This window comes from Carica papaya, chromosome 4, assembly GCF_054855325.1.
Source record: "Carica papaya isolate Zhongbai chromosome 4, ASM5485532v1, whole genome shotgun sequence".
Lineage (NCBI taxonomy): Eukaryota > Viridiplantae > Streptophyta > Magnoliopsida > Brassicales > Caricaceae > Carica > Carica papaya.
In genome coordinates, this window is record NC_142312.1 from 23135300 (window position 1) to 23158263 (window position 22964).

Consider the following 22964-nt stretch of genomic DNA (forward strand, 5'->3'; position numbering starts at 1 on the left):
TGATATTAACATGTTCTCCATTTTTTCATTTCATTTATATATACAATTAATGGTGTTTGTGTAGTAAAACAATGTTTAAATACAATCACAAATAGAGCCATAAACAGACTACTAGCCTTAACTATCACTCAGATTCTATGAGACTTTTTTCCCATTTAAATACACCACAACTTTCCAAAGTTTTATGCAATAAAAAACGTGAATCTAATGACTTCTTTCCAAGCGTATTTGCAAAAAACAGTAAAAGAGTCTGGCAAGCATGAAGTTCATCAATCTTCTGTAGATCAGAGAGTTCCGACGAAAGATCTTTCCACGGCTGGTAAAATGACCTGTAACGAAGAACAAAGCTGAAAATTTAAATATAGAATATGTGATACGATAGGGAGTTGAAAAAATCCACATTTCAAAGTGAGTAGAAAATCTAACATATGCAAGTTTGCCAAAACTTCCAATAATGCTGATTTGTTACCAAAATGGCTCATGTATTCTTATGGAATGTTCATTCGATGTAAATATAAATAAAAACCTAGCTCTTTCAGCAAAAGAAACTAAAGAGAAAAAAAAACTTAAAAGTGACAAGGAGATTATTGAGCCATCTGTCTTAAATCTGTTTCTCCAATTCCAGCATCCATTTCTTTATTAAGTTTTAATTTACTTACAACACCAATATTTTCATATCTTACCATCTCCAAGAAGGATTAACCTCAGGAGGGCACTGTATCCTCAACAATAGTGACACCATGGCAGGCTTATCTCCTACAATGAAATCAGATTCTAATTTAGCACAAGTCAGAATATTAAAGGCAAATCTGCTAAAGAACATCAAACCAGTAACAGATCCATTTTCGAGATAGAAAAAACCACCGAAAAATATTAATTCTATTAGTCCAACAGTTAAGACAAAAACATAAAATCTAAGGTGTAAACTTACAATAATGCAGATCAAATCAACTATGCTATCTAAATATAGGCCAAAGAAGTCTTACACTGAAAAATAAAGGCCCTGAAAACATAATAATGATCTCTTCAGATTCAAAGATTACCATGATTTCTTCTCTAGGTAATCTGTCTTTTCTGCAGTCTGTATTTCTATTGTAGCCCATTCAAATGCAACCTAAGTATACTCAAATGAAGCAGCTAATGGCCTCATTTCAGATTACCAAATGGTATTTTAGTCAACTTTTTCGTCTTGCTTGGATTTTGACACCAAATTGATCTAACTCATAGCAAAGTTACAGGAATTTTAAAATCCTGGTCTACCACATAGAAATCCTGTTTGGAAAATTTTAGAAGTCTTCTACAAGATTATTACAGCACCAAAATATAAGGATTAATTCATTCCAGAAACAATTTTTATTCATTTGGCTGCTCAAACAAGGATATGAAACAAGTTATCAATTAACTCAGATGGCAGACCTGCAAATATGGAGGCATCACAAGACAGCAAGAGGGAAAGTGCAGAAACAGAAGAAGAGAGCACTCCACTGTTCATCCCAAGAAGCTGTTGGACATAAAAGATTTGAGAAGCTAATAGTTCTCTGGAATCAGATCTTCTGCGGCTCACTTGACATTCTCTTTGAACATATTCCAACAAACCATGCAGATTGTCCACGTTTGACTTTCTTGAAAAGCAAGGGCTCAATTCAACACCTTTAAAAGAAAGCTCACCAAGAATTACAGCAGCTACAAGCCAGCGTAAAAATTTTAATACCAAACTCTCATCAGATGGAACTTCCTCCAAGACTCTCTTGAAATTTAGACTGAATTCTCTTTGAAGAGACATTTGTCTAGAGTCAGATATCATAGCAACAGAGGTTCCCCACGTAAGAAAACTTGAAAGCATTTCTTTATCCTGTAAAACCATGAGGAAAAAAGTGATAAGGAAAAAAATGATGACACTACATTAAAGAGGAATTCATCAGCAGCACACAATAGAAATCGTAACGAGAAGAGAGAGTAAATCAAAACTAAAACGCCAGTTCATTTCGTCCAGTTTTAAGAACCCATGCATATTTCTAAACCCCCAACGAAATATGATTGTTGGTTTTTTCTTTCCAATTTTGTTTAGGAAGAGGAAGAATTTGCAGCCATGTCAAATTTGAGAAATCAGGAAAAATTTGAGAATCAGAAGAGAGAGGGGGCAAAGATACCATGTGGAGAATATCACTGGGAGGTGTGCTCATAAGTAACACTTTAAGTCCAAGCTCCGCATTTACAATGGATCTTGATGGATCATGTGCAGTAACAGCCCGATAAATTTTAACTACACCCTCAAGTGATAAGGTAAAATGTGGCTGGTATATTTTCCTCTTCTGGGATATCTTTAGAGTTGTTAACAATATCTGCAAAATTGAATGAACAAGTGCAACATTTTCCTTTATCAACATCCACCCACCAACTAAGAGTCCGTACAGATGCGACGAAATTTCCATTAGCTGTTCAAGGGCATATCTCTGCAACCACTCAACAATGTTTCTGAATGAGAGGACATCATTGACAACCTAATTCAAATTGCATAAAAATGTTAGAATAGCATATGAGGTATCCAGGGAACAAATGTGTGCTCAAACTCATAAAATTAAGAAAGGAAGTGCAATTAGACACTTCATGAATATAATGACAAAAGAAGAACTGATTACATAAAATGATAAAAAGTACTTTCACTGAATAGCATATGAGGTATTCAGAGAACATACGTGCCTTCAAGCTCATAAAATCAAGAAAGAAAGTGTAGCCATCCACTCATAGACATATATCACTAGTATGATGACAAAAAAAGGACTTATTACATAAAATGATACAAAAATACTATCAATGGATAACTACCTCTGTGACCAGAACGAGTTGTGTCAAGGAAAACTGGTTTTCACCAAAAAGTAGTGTCCCACTAACAAGTGAAAGAACAGATGATAACCATGAGAGTAGACCAGAGTGTTCAACTAGGTAATGAGCCATTTTATGCAATTTAACTGACTTCTTCACTATCTGCAAAACAAGACAAGACCAAAATTTGAAGTAAACATGAGGTAAGCTTAATACTCATTAAATCTAATGTGTTGAGCATGCAGGATTCACATTTTGAAAAGCCAAAAACCCTGAACTTCACCCCATTAAAATAAGTTACAAAACCAATTGTCAGTCTTCACATTTGCAAAGATGATATGTAAACCGACACCCAGGTCAAAAATTGTCTGGACTTGAAAAAAGAAAAGGGATTAACGCTTTATGCTCAGTAATTGCTATTCAACATAGTTCCACTCTCAGCATAGATCTTATCCAATATTTGGTTACTAAACAAAATCCAGTTCAATTCCAGTTACAGATAAAACTTTAACCACTTGCGAGGTTCTATATGTGCAGGACCCACAGCAGGAAGAGGAAGACTCCTGACCTACAATAGCGTGAGTCCTTCCAATTTTGCAGATTTCTAGTGGTCTTGTATTGGGATTCTCCTGTGACAGGACAAACATGAGTTATTAATAGGGAAATTGAAATTACCTGAAGAATTAGTTCCTTTGATTCAATGTCTGCCAGAGAAGAAGAATAAAAACTCAGGAGAGTCTCAATAATGGAGTTCCTGATATATATCTGAGCATCGTCATCTATATTTAGCCCTGCATAAGCTAGGCGAAGTATCCAAAGCTTTTCTTTTTTGAAATTCACAGAGGTACTCCAGAAAAAGTTCCGAAACAATGGTATGACCTGAAAATAGAAACCAGACAAGTATTTATCGAGAAACTGGGAGAAAACAGAAACAAACAATGCATAAGCATAAAGACGGATTGTAAAACAACCAAATGTAAGCTACAAATCTTTCTGGTCATCAAACATGTATGATGTACCTTCAAATTCACCCTAGAAGAATGCATCAAAACCTTTGTTAAGGTTGGGTAATGATCATGTGAAGGATCCATCAATATGAGAGATGCCTCGGCAGCAAACAGAGCAATAACAGAAGGGATTCTCTGCCATGGTTCTTCTATTCCATTTTGCAGATATGTCAATAGAAGCTGAAGTCGTGTTGCATCTTTATTCTTTGAGCATTTCTGCAAATAAACAGTTCGAATCTGGGTAACAAACAGCTTATTGCAAAATTTCAGCACCAAAAAAATTTAACTACAGTTGAAAGATGATTAGTCAATAAAACAAATGCTTTATGATCGAGAACTCAGCATCACATTTAGACATTCGTGCTCAAAATCCTGAGGAATCTGCTTCCTGCATGAATCAACTACATCTGCTTCCCGAATGAATCAACTACTGAAAATCTTAACTTCCTTCTCTTATGAGTTCCCTGAACTATGGAAAAAGTGGAGCTGAAGAGATGCACACAATATCCAGCTGAACAGTGTGACATGAAGAAACCAAAACATTTTTCAGCTGAGAAGGGGAAAACTAACAACAGCAAAATCTCGCTTTCTAATATACTAACTTGCTGTTGGTATACTCGCAATTTAGCATATGTCTATCATTCACGAAACAGCTCCAGTATCTTCTGTTGGTCAACTTGTTTAAGCTCAGTATTCACCTTCCACCAGGTGTCAATGATGGCATGAAAGGCCATTTGAGACCATAGTTTCACCATTAAGTCAACTGCTTTTGGTAATTAAAAGCTCTAGCTCTCTAAAACCAACATCCACATAGAAAAAGACAAATGCATAGCATAGAATGAAAATTTCATCAAAATGCTAGATGACACTGTCACATACATGCATACAGATTCACAAACCTGCACATGCATGCATACTTACAAACCCAACACATGCAGACAAGTATGAACATGCATGAATAGACAAACAGCTATATTCACATGCATGACTAATTAAGAAAAAAAGAAAAGCATTACCTCCAGAGAATTGCTAAATCTCCCAAGAGTTTCATAGCTCAGTTTTCTCATCCCAACATCAGGTGAAGACATGCCAACAAAAGCTACTGCAAGCAAGCCTAAACCAGCAAATTCTACAGGTTCAATATAGCCTGCAGACAGACTATGAACTGAGAAACGCAAGATAAAAACTGGATCATATCGTTTTATTTTTCCAAGATCAGGAGAATCCATCTGCATAAAATAAAAAGTATATATTAAGAGCTGTCAACATGGAAAGCACAGACCAAAAGAAAGCTTGTAGCTCATAAAATAAAGATTTTGAAAGATATACTTCATGGACATCTTTAAGATCATCTAATTGAAGCTTGCTTGATGACAAAGGTTCATCTGTAACAATTCTATTGTAAGGAAACCATAGCACTGTTGTTGCACAAATTTTCGGGTCAACTTGAAAATTTTCTCTAAACTGAATTCTTTGACATTCTTCAACTGATTCAGTATCAACTACAGCACTGGATCTATCCTTCTCCAATGCTCTTTCTTTTCTTACTCTCAAAGCAGCACTTCCCCACAAGTAATCCATTTCAGCGATGTTTGCAGCACTTGGCTCATCAATAAACTCAATCTCATGCATTAATCTATATATTTCCAAGTCCATCCGATTGAGTGTAGCACCATAAGAAGACAAAAGCAACGAATGTAGTTCTTTAAGCTCTATGCCAGTATCTTTCCCAGAATCAAAAGAACACTGAGTACCTCTCCTTTTAAGTAGAATCTTGAGTAACTTAACAATTTCCAACGTTGCATAAATCTTAGATGTTGCCAAATCACTTTTGCCTTCTCCTGCACTTGAATTAGGATGACCAATTGCAAATGATGTCAGAATGCTGGACATTGGCCTGAGAAAAGTACCAGTATAAGAGCCAAATGATTTTCTGAGAGAGTGGAGTGACGAGGCAAATTGAGAGTGAGCAAGCAGCAGTTGAAGATATAAATCACGTGAAAAATTTCCATCAGAGAGCAGAGATAGGATGTTTCCTAGTATTTTCAATGTTGCCGGGTCCTCAAACCTGTAGATGAGAGAACACCTCATCAACTCTTCTAAGAAGGGAACAGACTCCAAATGGATAAGATGACTGTGCATCTTTGTGGTAAAGTCAAGAATACTTCTCAAGATGAAATCTTGAAAGTATTTGTGAAGCCGCAGATGATCTGCACTCTTTCCTTCCATGGGACCATCAGAAACTGAAGTAAATTTCTTGACCATACATTTCCATGTACCCACCAAAATGTTCATAAATCGCATCCTTAATGAATCTTCTATAGCAGACCCTGTTCCCAGAGAAATTTCCTCCAAATTCTTATCTGCTTCATCTGGAAGAGAGCAAACCTGACTATCCTCTGGAAATAATAACATCTTAGAAAATGCTACTTTGGCAACAAGCATATTGAAGACGTTTAACAACTTGTTAATTGAGAAAAACTCCATCTCATCAACATCACAGTCCAGCATATCATCAGTTGCATCTGAACAAGGAAAAATAGAATTAAATAGCTTTATCCGCCTCTTCATTTTCATTGAATCTCCACTCCATGCAAAATGATATTGCAACATACGAACTGCTTTCATGAGAAGACTGCTATCAGCACAATGGAGAAGTTCCTCAGTGGACAACGTGAAGAGTTCATCATATTCTTCCTCAAATATATAGCAAGACACAAAGGCCCTCCAGTTAAGAAAACCATTTAATATCGTCCTTGAATAAAAAGAAGTGATCTCTACAAAATGCTTTAAATTCTTCTCAAATTTCACACGCACTGAATTCAAATATGATACAGCAGTAGGCAGAAGCATCATAAACTCTGCATCTTTAAGAGCATCTCTACGAGTATCTTCTTTTATGCTGCACTTAACAAGTGAACCTTTTTTCGCACTTCCCTGATTAATTGAACCTTGCTTCAAAAAACTTAGAAATAAATGCCCAAAGATTGAAAGATGCAGGGTACTCATCTCACTCAAAAGGAACAAAAATTTAGCTCTTACTATGGTTGTTCTGTAAATAAAGTGAGAGACAATTTCTACAGGAGTTTTTTGGATAGCTCTTGACATCACTAAGCTTAATTGATGAAGATTATGCTGCTGAACATTTTTCCATCCATACACAGCATTAACAACTTTTAGCAAACAAACATCTGCAAAATCTAACTCAAAGTTGGTGGCAAAATTACATACTTCTACATAGATTCCCTCAATAAGATCACTATCAAAGTTGTTCCCTGCAATTTCCCAAAATAATTCATAAGCTGCTCTCTTCGAAACAGGCTGATGCAAATATATGGACAGTATTTCAAAAGCATCACCAACAATGCAAAATCCAATAGAGAGAAGAGAAATCTTGAAAGAGCTTTCAACAGACGATTCATTTCCACAAACTCTATTTAACATCCAATGCACTAATTCAAGAAGCCGAAAAGGGGATATGAATTGAATTAAAGCATGAACAGCATAAAATGCTGGGAGAAGAGGCATCAAGCATTCAGTCCCAACACAAAGATCAAACTTGTTCCTGAATTCTAGAAGTAGCATTTGGACCAGGGAACCAAAAGCTTTTATAAATGGCTTCTTTCCACCTTCAAATTTGGGAATAGAACGTTGGCAGTGGGACAAGAAGTTTTCACATGTTGCTGTCAACAGATCCAAGACATGATGATCTATTTCATGAACATTCTGTTTGCATAAAGTCAGAAGAGTCTTCAAACTAACCTCAATCTTTCCCTCTGTAAATTCCTTATCACAACTAAAAGGATGGGACAATGACGCTATCACAATGGGATGATGGAAGATGATCGAAGCCACTTGAATATTTTCAGCTGATAAAGAAGTTGGAGCAGTTCTAGAATATTCAGAATCAGGCTTCAAGACCAATAGTTGAGATAATAAGTGCTTTAGGAGAACCAAACAAATTTCAGAAAGTTGTCTGAGTCCATCCAATGGTTCAATTATGTAAGATGATCGCACTTGATAAAACCAAAATAGAACAAGGCGCATATAGGGAAGGAGACAATCAGTTGCACACTCGGATATCCTAGCCAAAAGCAAGTTCTTAATTTTTGAAGGCTCCAAAAACCAAAGAATATCAACACTTATAATTGCAGGAAATAACACATGAAAAGGCATTTGCTTCAGAAAGAAACAAAATGCAGAGGCAACAGAGTGGATCCCATCAATATCTACCGTTTCTTCAGCAGATAAAGAACGACCAGGAACACCACATGTGCCATCTTCTTTGCCTTCATGATGGATCATCAATACAGCCATTTCCAAAGCAGATGAAAACATTTCAGGCCATAACTTAGAAAGGCGTGTAAAAAGTGTTTGCTCTAGAAAGACTATTGACGATAATAATGAAGTAGGAACTCCAGAAAGTGTCCGGCATATGGTTATGACCTGTGGAAAGCTCTTCAATATCTCATCAGCCGTTGTGCATAACATTGCAGAAGAAAAGGCTTTAATTATTTCAGCCATTTCATCAATATGATCATTTCTTATAATCTTTTTCACTTCACCAAGTGTACTTGCAAAAGAGCTATCAGCAGCCTTAGCTTCTCTGCCAGAAGAGAAAAAGCAACAAGCTTTTGTATGTAATACATTTTGTGAAAAGTCCAACAAGGATTTCAATGGCCTCCATTCACAAACTGAATCCCCAAAATCATCAGTAACCAAACAGCTCTCAGACAAAATTGAGTGAATCAAAGCAGATAACAATCCAGCATCCACCTATCAAGACTCGGTTCTCTCATTATACACTCACAAACAGCTTGGAATTACAAAGTAAAAATTCAAAATATGTACCTGAGTTTGCAAGAGATACTTTAAAGTATTGGACACATATAGTGATATAATTGACTTTTCTGGTAAAGTATAAGATTTGGATTCGGAACTCAGTAACCTTGTACCCTTAAGCAGGACACATACAATAAGGGGACTGAAATCAGCAGATACACCTGCCAGAAAAAGGACCAGAAAAATCTATCATAAAAGACCCCCCACGCTTTATCGTGCTTCTATAAGTGAAGGACAAACTCACACCAAACACTCAAAAATATAACAGGAATCAGGGAGAAAATTGCAATTAGATTTCACTAAACTAGCCTGCAAAAGGAAGTTCAGTAATTATATCATTTGAACAATTTTTCAGCTAAGTACAATACTCTTTTTAACCTATCATACGGGGCTGCTGCAGATCAGGATTCATAACTTGATGATGACCTTTGAATAAAATTAATAAGGATCTAGAGCACAATCCATAACTGATTGGTTATTGATGAGCAAGCAAGGAATGAGAGGTCAGAAAAACAAAAAACCACCAAGACTACAATCTATCAGTTCAAAATTTAGGAGTCAAATATGAACCAATTAAGAATGGGAGAAAGAAACTACAAGTGGATTAATTGTCATACTAGGAAAACTTATGTGTTCAGATAACTAAGAACAAAACTAGCATTCAAAGACCCAAAAACATGGAACATTTTTGTAGCCAACAAAACCTTCCATTTGGTTTCTAAAACAATAGCCCTTCGATTTTTCGTCAGACAAAATCCAGATATATTGAACTATTGAGATATATACAACAAAAGAAAGTAAGATAGATATAAATTAATTGCTCTTGACAAAAATAAATTCAACTGACAAATAAAAGGCACATAAGTACCTACATAATTTAACAAAAGTCTGCAAGAGTTACCAAATACCTTTAAAACCTTTCAAACGGGAAACATGGTGCCTGACAAGATCCCAATACTTGAATAAATTATTCCCAATCGTAGAAACAGCATCACATAAGAATGACACAACAACTGAAGACAAGCTCTGTGCAGCATCTACCCCTTCGACTAGAAGTCGACTATAGCCAGGTAAAAATAAAAACCATGCACCAACTTCATTTAGATCTCTGTCAAAGGCACCAGTACTTAACATAGCTGCTCGTGCCAAATTATATGCTAGATCTCTGATGTCAGAAGCTGGTGACAGAATTAACAAGTTAATAAATGGTTGCAAATGCTTGTACATCAGAGGTGGGGGTCTAATGGAAATTCCACTCCCTGGAGACCATCCAACGTATTCGTTCAGCAAAGACAAGAAAGAGCGCTGCAAACCAGCTGATAATGCTAGAGGGTTGCTCAGAAAATTCATAAAAAAATCAAATGAACCTTCCAACACATTGTGCACAGTCCGCTGCACAAGATTCAACATAACTTTTTGAGAACCAAAATTAACAAAGAAGATCTTAATAATTAATGCCAGTAAACATGTCCTTAATTAATAGAATACAATCTAAGAGAAAAACTCCTTATTTTTAATGGAACATAGAACTCAAGTACATTTTAGAGAGTATAAAATTTAATCGCCAAATGATCAAAGGTTTGACCAATTATTTTCAGAACTAAAATTTGGCTACGGCACAGATGTCACAGATTTATTTGTGAGCTGAAGGCACATAATATCAATGCTGCACGGTCATAGTACAACAAGCTAATATGGGATGGATGCATCTGAAACAACATAGAAATATAGAATGATTATGATTGCAAAATAGAAATGTAAAGATCATGTCTAAAGAACAAAATCAAATAATTGGTACAACTTTTAACAAATATGAAATATTTTCTGCTCTTGCAAAAAGAAAATAGTACTATTCTCCACCCATAAAGGTTTAAATGATTAGAGCAACACCATATTACATCAATATTTATGACTACAGCATCGCTTCATATACATGTCAAAACTTCACCTAATTGTATGCTATAGAAATAATATGGACATTCAACTGAAACAAAAATATATGCATTGCATCAAACAATTGTCTGCTTATTATGTTCACTGAGAAAATTTTTTTTGAAGTGAAAAGTAGTAGAGTAGTATTAGTATAAACACCTAATCACCGAGAAAATTTTGAACAAAATCCATTAACTCTGATTCAGATGTTGAGCCAACAGAAAATAATTAAACTTAGTGTCAAACCTATATAAAACTAGAAACAAGCCCCAGGACCAAACTCTATTTACTGAGAGTTGAGATTTAACACCTGTGATTACCAGCAAAAGTTAGTTAGGGTACAAGGTTATAACTGAACAAAAGAATATTTTCCCCACTGTCGCCTCTTCTCTTCCTTACTGTTATGGAAGCTTTTAGTAAGCTTATGGAGAGGGCTGGTGATCTTAATTTGGTGAGAGGCATCTCGATGGGGGCTGGGGATTCTAGGGTGAAGAGCTCACACTTATTTTTTGCTGATGATGCACTCATTTTTTGCGAACCGGACCTATTCTCTTTGCTCCATTTGAGATGTATTTTAATTTGTTTTCAAATGGTGTCCAATTTGAGAATCAACAAGAAAAAGACGAAAATGGTTAGGATTGGGGATAGAAGGGATGAGGTGGAGATGGCTAGGGTGTTGGGTTATAAAATTACTACGTTGCCCATCAAATATCTTGGGCTTCCTCTTGGGGCAAAATTTAAAAATGTTAGAACTTGGTTGAGAAGATACTTACGGGGTAGAAGAGGAGTTTTTTGTCAAAAGGTGAGAGACTTACTTTGATCAAAAGTACTTTAGCTAACCTACCAATTTACTGTCTTTTTATATTAACTATTCCGGTTACCATTGCTTCAAAACTTGAAAGGATCCAATGTAGACTCCTTTGGGGAGATGATGAAAGGAGTAGAAAATATCACTTGGTGAGGTAGGAGGAGGTGAAGAAACCTATCGATAGGGGTGGGCTTGGCCTTAGATCTATTGTGGATTTGAATGTTGCACTTCAAGAGAAATGGCTTTGGAGGTATTGTAGTGAGGAAGGTAAATTATGGAGGAAGGTGGCGGAGGTGAGATGGGGAATTGGGAGCGAGATAGAGGGAGAAGAAGGAAGTTTAAACCACATGGGATGAGCTTATGGAAGAAAATCAGTGGAGGTGGCAGCAGGTTTTGGGATTGTATGGGGTGGCAGTTGGGGGATGGTGGGAGTGTGAGGTTCTGGCAGGATGAATATAATGGTGGATAAGGTTCCCTAGCATTTATAGTATTGCTTGTGAGAGGGATATAATGGTGGATAAGGTGTATGGGAATGGTGGTGGGGGAAGGGGTGGAGTGCATTGCAATTTACTCAATGTTTTGGCAGAAATTAAAATGGAAGACCGGAGGGATAAGAGTATTTGGAAGTTGGATGAGAAGAATGGGTTTTCGGTTAGTCTTACTACAATTATATTTCTATATGGGACGGTGGGAATGATATGGCTGCACCATTTAAACAAATTTGGAAAACTACAGCTCCCCCTAGGATGGTTTTCTTTACTTGGGAAGCTTCAAAAGAAAGTATTTTGATTATTGATATGTTAAAGAGGCAAGGCAACAATCTTGTTAATCGGTGCTACTTATGCATGGCTGATGAGGAGACATGCGACCATATTTTGTTATTTTACCTGGTTATACACAGCATGTGGATGTCGGTGTTCGGGTGGTTGGGGGTGAGTTGGGTAATGGCGGGTAATGTAAGTAAAGAGTTGTTGGCTTAGGCAGGTATTTGTAAACAGAAAAAATATTTATTTTAAATTTCACTTACCATTTTTTGGGTTATGTGGAAGGAAATGAATGCTAGAGCTTTTGGGGAATTGAAACGGACTTTGTAAACATTAAGAATAGATGGTTTCATGCTTTTTATTCTATTCTGATAAGTCACGACATATTAGATTGAAAAGATATAAGGTGTGTTATTGACCATTTAATAGATATGTAATTACTTTATACACGGGTAATATTCCTTTAATACCATTGTGAATAATGAAACTTTTATCTTTTACTTCAAAAAAAAAAATATTCACTTCATATACATTAGCCACCAGTTGATCAAGAAACTACGAATTCCCTGATACTATTTCTTTTTATCTAAAGAAACTACTCATTCCAATGACCACAACAAAAATGTCAATAGCACTTGTTAGTAATATAGCATTGTGATATCTGGTAATTTATATTTATAAGATTAAAAACTTATAAGGTTTATTTCAAAAAAAAAAAACTTACAAGGTAAATTTTGAGAGCATCAAGAAGCTTGGACTGAAAGTATATCTCTGCATCTTCTGGTGAACTAATAGGGAAGGAGCATAGATCCAGAGCCCAAATCTCAGAAACAACATTCACAAATTCCTTTTTAGTGTCTGACTCAACCATAATAAGTGCATCAACAATTTGTTCATCATCCCCTGGCAGAAGTGCAGAACTCATCCCTCCTATGATGATATCCACGTTCTCACTCATGCCATCCTTTTTTGATTTCTTTGTGACTTTACTGCTATGCTCACAATCTTTTTCCAAATTCATTTTTCTCTTTAGACTCAACTTTTGACTTCTATTACGGCCACTAAGTGAGGAAAGTAAAGTTAACAAAACCTGAAAATCAGGAAGCAAACTCCGTGCTTCGTTCTGAATTTCCTGCTTAAGAGAACCCCAATTATGCATCATCTGACTATCTGAGTCAAAATGACAGTTTAACATTGTAATTAAAGAATCCAACAACTTCAATGCCTCCAAAAGAAGTCTCAAAGTTCCATGCTTTACAAGGACATCAGAATGAAGCAATCCTTTATTGATTACTGTTCGGCTCAATGAACGAGGACAAATACAACTCATAATATTTTGCACATTAGCAGTACCAGACGAAGCTACATCATAAGACTGAGAAGCAAGGAGGTCAAAAGGAGTGCACATGCCCATTGAAGAAATCAAGCTTGCTGCCAGAGAAACAGTAGGAAACCTGCAAGTATTTCAGTCACCATGCATCTTTATAAAAATAAATATTAACTGTAAACAATTTGGGGGAAATAAGCAAATAACATAAAATCTTTTCAGAAGAAAAAGAAAAGGAATAAACATATATGAAACTTTATGCCACATAAAAAAGCTGACCAGGTGGGTGATGTGTAATCTTCAAGGTTGTAAGGGAATTCACTCATGTATGCTGAACCTAAAGATGGTCTTCCTTTAAAAATGGCCAAAAGTAAGTCTCTGTGATAAGCAATTTCCGTTGCTTTTAGCTTCTTCATGAGCCCCAATAATCTCCTTGGATTACCTCTCAATGGATTTGGACGTCTCTTTAAATCTGGCATTAATCCATTACAAGGATCCGTACAAACTACAACTAAAACATTATAAGCCAATTCTGCTGCAGGTCCACAATCCTCTCTTGCAGATATGCCAATTAGCTGTTCCAAAGTGACACTCCCAAAGAGAACACTCCGTAGACCAGGTGGTATCAGTGACTCTCTGGTAAGAATCCTATCCCGCAGTACAGTTAAAACAAGAATAATAGTCTCCTCATCGTCATTATTGAGCATACGGAGGACGCCCGAATACATTTCCTTCTGCTGCAGAACCCATCTCAATAATCCGGGTTTTCCAACCTCCAAAAAAGACATTGCAAAACCAACAAATGCCTTTCTGGTTGAATGCTTCCTTTTGTTGTCAGCATTCTTCCGCTTATACTCTGCAAGCTTTGAAAATCCCTGAATTTTGAAATCAAATTTCTTTGCAATCTCATAAGCTAGACCCGCACCACGCCTAACCATTGATGCCAACAACGAAAGTGCAGCATTTTGGCGTTTCCCTTCCTTACTATTCAATTCCTTGTATATATCCTCCAATTTTTCTTCAACAAGCAAGCGAGTGAATTTATCAATAACCCTACTAACACCAATATTATTCCTATCATTCAGCTTATATTTCCCATCCGGATGACTCAAAATAGCCGATATTAGAGACAAGATGTATGACATTCCAGGTTTTCCTTGTTGAAGCTTCCATGCTTCTAGAAGCTCTATCAACTTGGATGAACTCTGTACATAGAGATGGAGCAATTCAGCTCCTGATTCGCCTCTAAGTAACTTAATGAACTCTTTTGTAGCATCAGAGTATAATTTAAACTCAATGGAATTAACATTGTGCAGTAGCTCCTTAAGTTTAGCTTCATGGGATGCTTTGAAAACAAGTTTTGAAATCTCTTCTCCTTCAATCTTAGTGTCTTCGTTGCCATCACCTGCCAAAACTACAAGTTTGAACATTAAACCAATCAACCAATCAAATCTTTCATAAAACAAGCAACCCATTAAATTTAGTAATAAGGTGAAATAAGGAACCAAATAAATGAAAAACCTATCACTATAAAATTTAAATTTTTAATAGTGAAGCAACAAGATGCTCAGTTGTGCCACAACGGTGAAGCAGAGGCAAAACTCTATAAAAATGGTATATTTTAAAATGGTCACTTATCCTCTTGGAACCGAAATATGTCATTAAGGCATGCACATGTGAGAATTAGAAATTTAAGGTTCAAAGTGGTAAAGGATAGGAAGATGCAAGGCACCGCGACTAACTGACTAACTGTGTCATGTATGCATTTCTAAAACCTAGCTATTGCCACAACTGATAGGAGATTTTCATTAGTACATAAAAATTTAATAATTATAATATTTACAAAATACATAGAGATGAAGAATTAAAAAGTACACCAAAAGAAAGAAAGTAAATATAAAAATTACAAAATTCTAAATTTCTTTGTATAACATTGCTCCCAAAGATTCCTTGATGCTCTGTCCACGGTCAAAGACTAGATCTCACTGGCATTCCTATTGTCTTCCTTGATATATGAAAATAAGACCTCCCATTTCACAATTACTTCCTCCCATTTGCAACTATGCATGCTAATACAACTGATATTTGAATCAAACATAGACACTATAGTTGCAGTTCTAGTTTTCTGGATGTTTATAGTTGCAAGTGAGAATGAATATTAAGGTACATCAGTTATAAATATTAAGATACATCAGGCTATGAGTATATAAAATTCACCTTCTTGCTGCCATAAAGAGGACCTGTTGCAAAGAGGAGGGGTCGAGGCGAAAGAGAGGAGTCGAGCCAAATAGACAGGCTGTCGTAGAGAGAAGCGGCTGTCATAGAGAGGAGGGATTGTCATAGAGAGGAGCACTCAAGGCAGTAGAGAGGGGCTGAATCAAAGGAGAAGCTAGGTCTTTAAGAGGTTAGGGTTTTGGAGTAGGGGTATCTAAGAGAAGTGGCATTGCGCCGCAAAGCCTAGAGGTGTACAAAAATGACATCCAGAGATAGGAGGTTTCTGATTGAGCCAAAAACCTTTGATGTTGCCGGGGAAGGAGAAGAATAAGGATCTATTAGAATGACAGGGGTTACTGAAAATCTATATATCTCTTGGATGAAGATGTGAAGTGCCTGCTGACTTACTTTGAGGAGTTTTTCTAGGTTAAAGGAGGCAGGATATGGAATAGGAGCAGGCGGAGGGGTCGGCACACATTGTGGATGACACTAGGTCAAAATAGACACAAAAGGCATCCAGTGATGTTAGTGAGAAATGGGGGAAGCTTGAAGTGCTGAAGGGGGAGCAAGTGGACGCGTTGTGGGGGATGATGATTGCCCTTCATGAGGTAGCTGGGGTTAAACTTGAATCGCCAGGCAAGGAAAATAGGAAGGACTCGAGGCTGCCGACTGTCCAAGGCGGGGGTCATATAGGGCAGGGAGTGATATCGGCTACCATCCATTGTCGATGGTGTAGAACGGAGATCAGGATAAGGTTCGAGGTGAAGAACGGCGGATCATTTAAAGAGGTGCTAAGGAGACCAGCGCAAGGAGGAGGCCCGGTAGAGAAGTGGGTCTATATTGACTCAAGACCCGATAGATGTAAATTTCAAAAAGCTGGTGGTCAAAACATGAATATTGGAAGTCATTTTGGAGAATCAAAACAACAGTATTTTGGGGGGAGGGGGGGGGGAGGGTTCGTTTGGGCCAGGATGGCGTTGTTGGACCAAACTGTTAACGAAAGATGAGGGTTAAGTAATGGGTTGAGTAGAATTGCTAGAGTGTGTCAAAGATACATCCAGGCAGAGAAAAGCAAGTGGATTGTCAAGAACGAGTAGGCCAAGTCGTCTCAAAGGCCTAACAACTTGGGCAAAAGCGTTATATGGGCCAATGGAAGAAAAAGAGCTGCCTGAGCTGGACTATTGCTGAGATTTAGAAGGTCGGGTTATTCCATCCAATGCTTTCGGGTTAATAACAAAGTCAAGTTAGCCCGACGACCCATATCCCAGAAAACCCTAAGACTCGAAGATGTTGATGTAGCAAAGAGCAAAGGACGAAAGATGGAGGCGGCACTGGTGAATCTGGTGGAGGGGAAGGGTTCCAGTGCCAGAGATGGCGAAATGATAGAAATAAATGGTAGTTCTTGGCGCTTGAAGGCTGGATGGACTGAATCCGTTTCAGTGACCAAGACCAAAACGGAAGTTGGGACCAACAAAGTGATGGTGGTGATGATGATGGCGGTTGAGGAAAATGATGATCTTAATGCAGAGCCGGAAATTGATAACAGGGAAGATGATGGACCAAGCGGGGAAGTGGGGACGATATGGAGGCGGTGTCGGTGGGTAAAAAGATAGAGGAAGAGGAGGCAAGGGAAAATTTGAGGCTGGCCTTGCAAATCAGAAAAGAAAAAGTAAAGGAGGTGTGTGAGGAGAGATCCGAAAAATTGTTGGAGGATGAAGATTCTTAGTCAATGATTGAGAAGTCCAAAAGGTTAAACGGGCTGGTGGGGATGTCCTCTGACGGCATGAAGGGCAAAACTATGGAATTGTTCTGTGAGATAGAAAGGAGAAGAAAAGAGAGAGGAAGGAGAGTTTGAAGAAAAAAGCGAAGTGGAGAATGGGGCTCGAGAGGGTCTAGAGAGGTAGAAGACCGGCGTCAACAGTCAATTATGATGGGTGAGAAGGGGAAAAGGGGGGAGGGAGGAGCAAGAGAAGTAGATAAGCACAGTAATTAATGTTTGGCTAGATTATATCATGGGATGTGAGGGGAATTAATAATTACAAGAAGAAACAAGTTATCAAGGGGTGTATGAGTAGATGGAATACTTAAGTGACTTGTTGCAGAAAACTAAAATAGAAGTAATTGCAGTGGGGATTGTTCATAAGCTGCAGAAGATTAAGGAGGTGAGCTGGAGAGAGCTACCAGCCCAAGGCACTTCAGGAGGCATTCCCTTACTTTGGAAGGACCCAGGATGATAATCTGTGAGGAAACATTGGTGGGTAAATGTATTGTCTCTTGTCTTTTCAAACACCATCAAAATGGGCTACGAAGAGTTTTCACCGGTGTCTACAACAAAGGCGAATGCCGGGAACAGAGAATTCTAATGGGAGGATTTAGAAGCATATAAGAATAAGTGGGAGAGCCCATTGGTGGTTTGAGGAGATTTTAACATGTTTCTTTATAAGAGTGAGAGATCATGGGAACACTTTTCTAGTAGCTGTACAAAAGAGTTCAAGGACATCATGGACAAACTTGAATTGATGGACCTGCCACTGGTGGGAGGTAAATAAACTAGGTCTAATCTAATGATCAACCCAGTATGTTCCAAAATAGATAGATTCTTGGTGTCGATGTCTTGCCAGGTACGAGTGGCAAATTTTTGTCAAAAACAGATGCAGAGAATCATCTCTGATCACTTCCCCATAAGTATGGAGATGGATGGCATTAAGTGGGCACCATGCCCATTTCGTTTTGATGATAAATGGCTGAAAATGGAAGATTTCCATGACAAGGTTAGGGGTAAGGGGGTGGCAACCAATCCTAGTGGGATGGAAAGCTATAGAGTTGTGCAAAGGTTAAAAGTTTTTAAAGTAGAAATCAAGAAACGATACAATGAGGTGGGATCAGACATTAAATAGAGATGAAGCCAATGCTTGAGGAAATAGAAGAGATTGATAGAAGAGAAGAGGAAGGGGTTTCGACAACCAAAGATTTAGCCTGACGGGAGTCCTTAAAGTTTGAGGTAGCCACCAGAATTCAGATGGAGAAGATATCCCGGAGACAGAAGGTTAGAGCCCATTGGATCATTGCAGGGGACCGTAATACCAGTTTCTCTCATTGTCTGGCCAACCATGACAGAAGGAACAATTATGTGGAGTCCTTGGAGATTAGTAACAGAGTGGTGGAGGGCAACGAGCAGCTAAGGTAAAAGACTAGAGATTACTTTTATAGGCTCTATAAAGAAGAGTTCAACTAGAGACGGAAATTGGATGGCATTAACTTTGGGTTCCTTGACAAATCCAATAGGAGTGAACTAGAAAGAGGCTTTTTGAAGAGGAGATCCTTAAAAGTCTAGTGGCATGCAAAAGAGACAAGGCACCGGGTCCAAATCGTTTTAATAGGGATTTCCTGCAACAATTTTGCTATTTAATAAAGGGGGAAGTCATAGATCTTTTCCAGGAGTTACATGAAGTTGGGGCCTCCGTATGTAGTACTTATTGCCAAGATTGGAGGGGCACAGAGCATTGAGGATTTCGGGTCCATAAGCCTTGTTGGTGTATCTACAAGTTGATAACCAAGGTTCTGCAAGAAGGATGACTAAGGTCATGGACAAGGTGATTGGAGAGTCTCAACACACTTTTTTAAGGGGAAGACAAATTCTTGAGCTACTTTGATTACTAATGAAGTTGTTTGATGAGTTGGTACATAGGAAGAGGGAAGGGGTGTTGTGCAAGCTTGACATGGAGAAAACGTATGATCATGTGAATTAAAGTTTTGTGGATTATATGCTCATGAGGGTCGGTTTCAAGGAAAAATGGCGGCAATGGTCAAGTTGTATATCACCACAGCTTCCTTTACGGTTATTGTTAATGAAGGACCGTCATCTTTGTTTTAGACTTCTAGAGGGTTAAGGCAGGGGGATCCTCTTTCTCCATCACTCTTCATTGTGGTCATGAAAGTTTTAAGTAGAATGTTCATATGAGTCAAGGAATGAGACTTGTTCACAGGTCTAGAAGTGGGAGTGGGGCATCATATTGTAAACCAGTAAAGGTGTTATTCTCAATCTCAGGTGTGTTTTGATGGCTTCCATGCGGCCGCTAGACTTAGTAATGACCTGGCTAAATCAGAGATGGTAAGATTGGGAAGTGGAGATTCAAACGGTCTAGCAAGGACTTTGGATTGTAGCATGACCCACTTACCCGTTAGATATTTAGGATTACCTCTAGGTGCAAATTATAAGGACATGAAGACATGGGACTCAGTCATGGACAGATTTGAACAAAGACTTGCAGGGTGGAAGCGCAACCTCCTTTCTCAAAGGGGAAAATTCACTGTCATTAGAAGTACATTTGGCAACCTATCTATACACTATATATCACTCTTGACTATGTCATGAGTGTGGCTAAAAAGTTCAAAGCTATTCAAAGCAGGTTCCTTGAGGTGATGCAGAAGATAGAAGAAAAATATCATTTGATAGCTTGAAATGAGATCAAGAAACCACTATCTTTGTTGTTTTGGGATTACAGTCTTCGATGGAAATGAACGAGGCATTGCATGGTAAATGGTTGTGGAGGTTTATGAATGAGGGAGCGTCTTGGAGAAGGATCATTACTGCCAAATTTGGTATAAAAGAGGGAGTTGGTTTACTGAAACAATGTCAAGATCTACGATAAGAGTGTGTGGAAGAAGATAGGGGCAAGAAAGAAAAAGTTTCGGGCATATATTAGATGAAAGGTTGGTTTGAGGATAGAGTAAGAATTTGGGAGGACAAAGCATGGAAGGGGTTCTTTTCAGAGATCAATACCCTCGCATCTTTGTCGTAGCTCAACAGGAAGATGCTAAGATATGCGATCTAGTCATCGAACTGGAAGAGCAGGAGAAGATATGGAAAGTTCTGGTTTTGAGAAACTTAAGTGATTGGGAGGTAGATGAATACTTGAAATTGTTGAGGACACTTTCCCTTGTGTCAATGGATGGTACTAACGATAGTCCCTAGTGGAGTCTTACAAAGAATAGGTTTTTTACAGTCAAATTTTTCTACAAGCAGCTATTTAAACATGACGGTCATGGTATGAGGTTCCCAACAGACTACTTTAGAAGGTAAAAGTGTCACCTCATATATCGTTTTTTGCATCAGAGGCAAACAGAACATGTATCTTAACTATTGACAATCTAAGAAAACGGGACAAGATTTTGGTAAATGCTTGCTACTTTTGTAAAAGGGTAGAGGAGAATTGTAACCTAAAAGGGTAGAGGAGAATTGTAACCATATTTTGCTCTGGTCTTTGACATTGTATCAGCTTTGGGCTATGGTTTACAGGTTATTACACATCAATTAAGTGATAGCAGAGAAACGAGATTTGGCATGGAGCACCAAGGGTAGGAGTAAGCAAACAGATTTAATACCACTTCCAATAATGCGGGTAGCGTGCAAGAAGAGGAACAAAAGGGCTTTTGAAGGGTGGATGATGTGAATGGATTCGACATACTTAAGAACATATGGTTGCAGACCCATAGCTTTTGGTTTTTGGGTCATTCTTCACGTTCAAGGAAGGATTTAGGGAACTTAATTGATAAATTGATTGACTTGTAAATACTTTTTTACATGGGTTGACACCCCCTTGGTACTCATATTAATATCACACTTTACATTTTTATTTCAAAGAACATTTGAATTGAACATGTTCCTACAAACTTTCTATTTCCATAACAGCTTTTAGAGATATGGAGGAAAAGAAAAAAGGAAGGTCCAAATTTAAAGAAGTTAACAACGCCTATTGAAACCATGAATAAAAGAAAATAAAACAGAAAATATACTCTTAACAGCTACTTAACAACACAAAGGAGGAATGAAGTAAAAACTAAAGAAAAAGGGGAAACTGGTCCTTTTAACATCCCTAATGAATAGACCATGCACGAGTTAGATGAAAAACCAAAAGCAAAGAGAAAGGATCTATTTTTCAAAATTGGACACCAACTTAATCAACCCAATTGCTCCTAGAGGAAACTTGACCAACCAAATTATCAACATCCATCATCATGTAAAAGACAAAAATCTTATGCAAGAGGTCAAAGGCAGTTCAATTGATTAAACCTAAATTTTTCATATTTCCCTTCTTCATGTATCTTAGATTTCATGAATTTGTTCCCAAAATTACCACCGCAAGATAATTAACCACATGCCATTACCAATTTTATTGTTATTCAGCAATGGGAAAACGAAAAACAAAAAACGAAAAAAAAAAAAAACAAAAATCTATCCATATTTGAACACATTTTATGCAGTTCATCTAACTTCCCTTCTCGCACTACTCGTATAGTCCTATTTTCAGCCCATTTTAAATAAACATCATAAATCCTATAGGTGCACTGTTTGGAGAAAATTATGAAGGAGAACAACATAAATTTTGTTAACATAGCAAGCACTTAAATTTGGAGGCAGAAGGATAGAAAGTCATTGGCTGTGGAAAACATGTTAGCCTTTAGTGCAGTGAACTTCGCTAATCTAACCTTCATGTCACCTATCTATTAAGCAATCGTACATGGAAAAGAACAAGCAATCCAACAGACATAAAATTATTCTCAAGGTCCATCTTCATAGCTATATTTCTTAGTTAAAATTCGACAGTACAACCAGTGTTTTTCATATATTAAATCAACTCAACAGAAGGAAAAGCGCTAGTCTCTCTTTTTTAAAAAAAAAAGTACCAAAGGAAGAGCATTAGTATACCCATTTAATGTCAACGGATCCTGTTCCCTCCTCTGTCTCCTCAAAAATTTGAGTTTCTCCTTTCTACTTCTCTAATTCTCTCCTTGATCACTGGTTCTGCTCACAACGCTCCCGTATCTGCCTCTCTACTTTGGTCTTTTTCTACACAGTAAAAGAGCTAGTTCTGCTTACTGTCAGTGATGAGCGACTGACAGATGGCGACTGGCTGTGAGAAAGAGACAAACTTGCTTCGCCGAGAGACAAACTTGTGTTGCTTGAGAGACGGCTCTGCTTCTGCCTTGCTGATTGAGGAGCAGAGATAAATAATGCAGAAGAAGAAGATAGCGTTCGGAGGGACAGAGAGTTTGTAGTTTCTTGTGTTCGCCTTGAGGAATATAGAGAGAGAGAGAGAGAGAGAGAACTGAATATGGTTGCCGTTGAAGGAGAAGAAGAAGACTAGCCGCCGCCTGCAGAAGAAAGCGCCCTTTTGTGTTTTTGGCCGCTCTAACGGCCTTCTCTTCTCCTTGTTTAGGAAATTTTGGTGTTTTGGTAAAACAGA

The 22964-nt window shown here is 37.7% G+C and overlaps 1 protein-coding gene across 5 annotated transcripts; it reads right to left on the reverse strand.

Annotated features, from left to right (window-relative positions):
* EMB2788 (ribosome 60S biogenesis amino-terminal protein) lies at positions 1 to 22964 on the reverse strand. 5 transcript variants are annotated; one of them, XM_088218187.1, is made up of 14 exons: positions 22427 to 22961; positions 13783 to 14908; positions 12901 to 13630; positions 9581 to 10064; positions 8682 to 8833; positions 5160 to 8606; positions 4847 to 5059; positions 3843 to 4046; positions 3499 to 3702; positions 2827 to 2985; positions 2151 to 2501; positions 1417 to 1852; positions 684 to 756; positions 1 to 329 (listed from the first exon to the last, which is right to left on the reverse strand). In XM_088218187.1, the coding sequence occupies exons 1-14, from the start codon at positions 22428 to 22430 to the stop codon at positions 125 to 127; spliced, it is 7788 nt and encodes a 2595-aa protein (XP_088074313.1). In that variant the 5' UTR covers positions 22431 to 22961; the 3' UTR covers positions 1 to 124. The 5 variants fall into 5 exon arrangements, with proteins under 5 accessions (XP_088074313.1, XP_088074314.1, XP_088074312.1 ...); XM_088218188.1 differs by having other exon boundaries at positions 2151 to 2453; positions 13783 to 14917; XM_088218186.1 differs by having other exon boundaries at positions 13783 to 14917.

Coding starts and splice junctions, on each gene's coding strand:
- EMB2788 (XM_088218186.1), bottom strand. Junction 5,060..5,159: donor ATCTTAAAGATGTCCATGAA/GTATATCTTTCA, acceptor TATTTTATGCAG/ATGGATTCTCCTGATCTTGG. Junction 3,703..3,842: donor CTTCTAGGGTGAATTTGAAG/GTACATCATACA, acceptor TTCTATTTTCAG/GTCATACCATTGTTTCGGAA.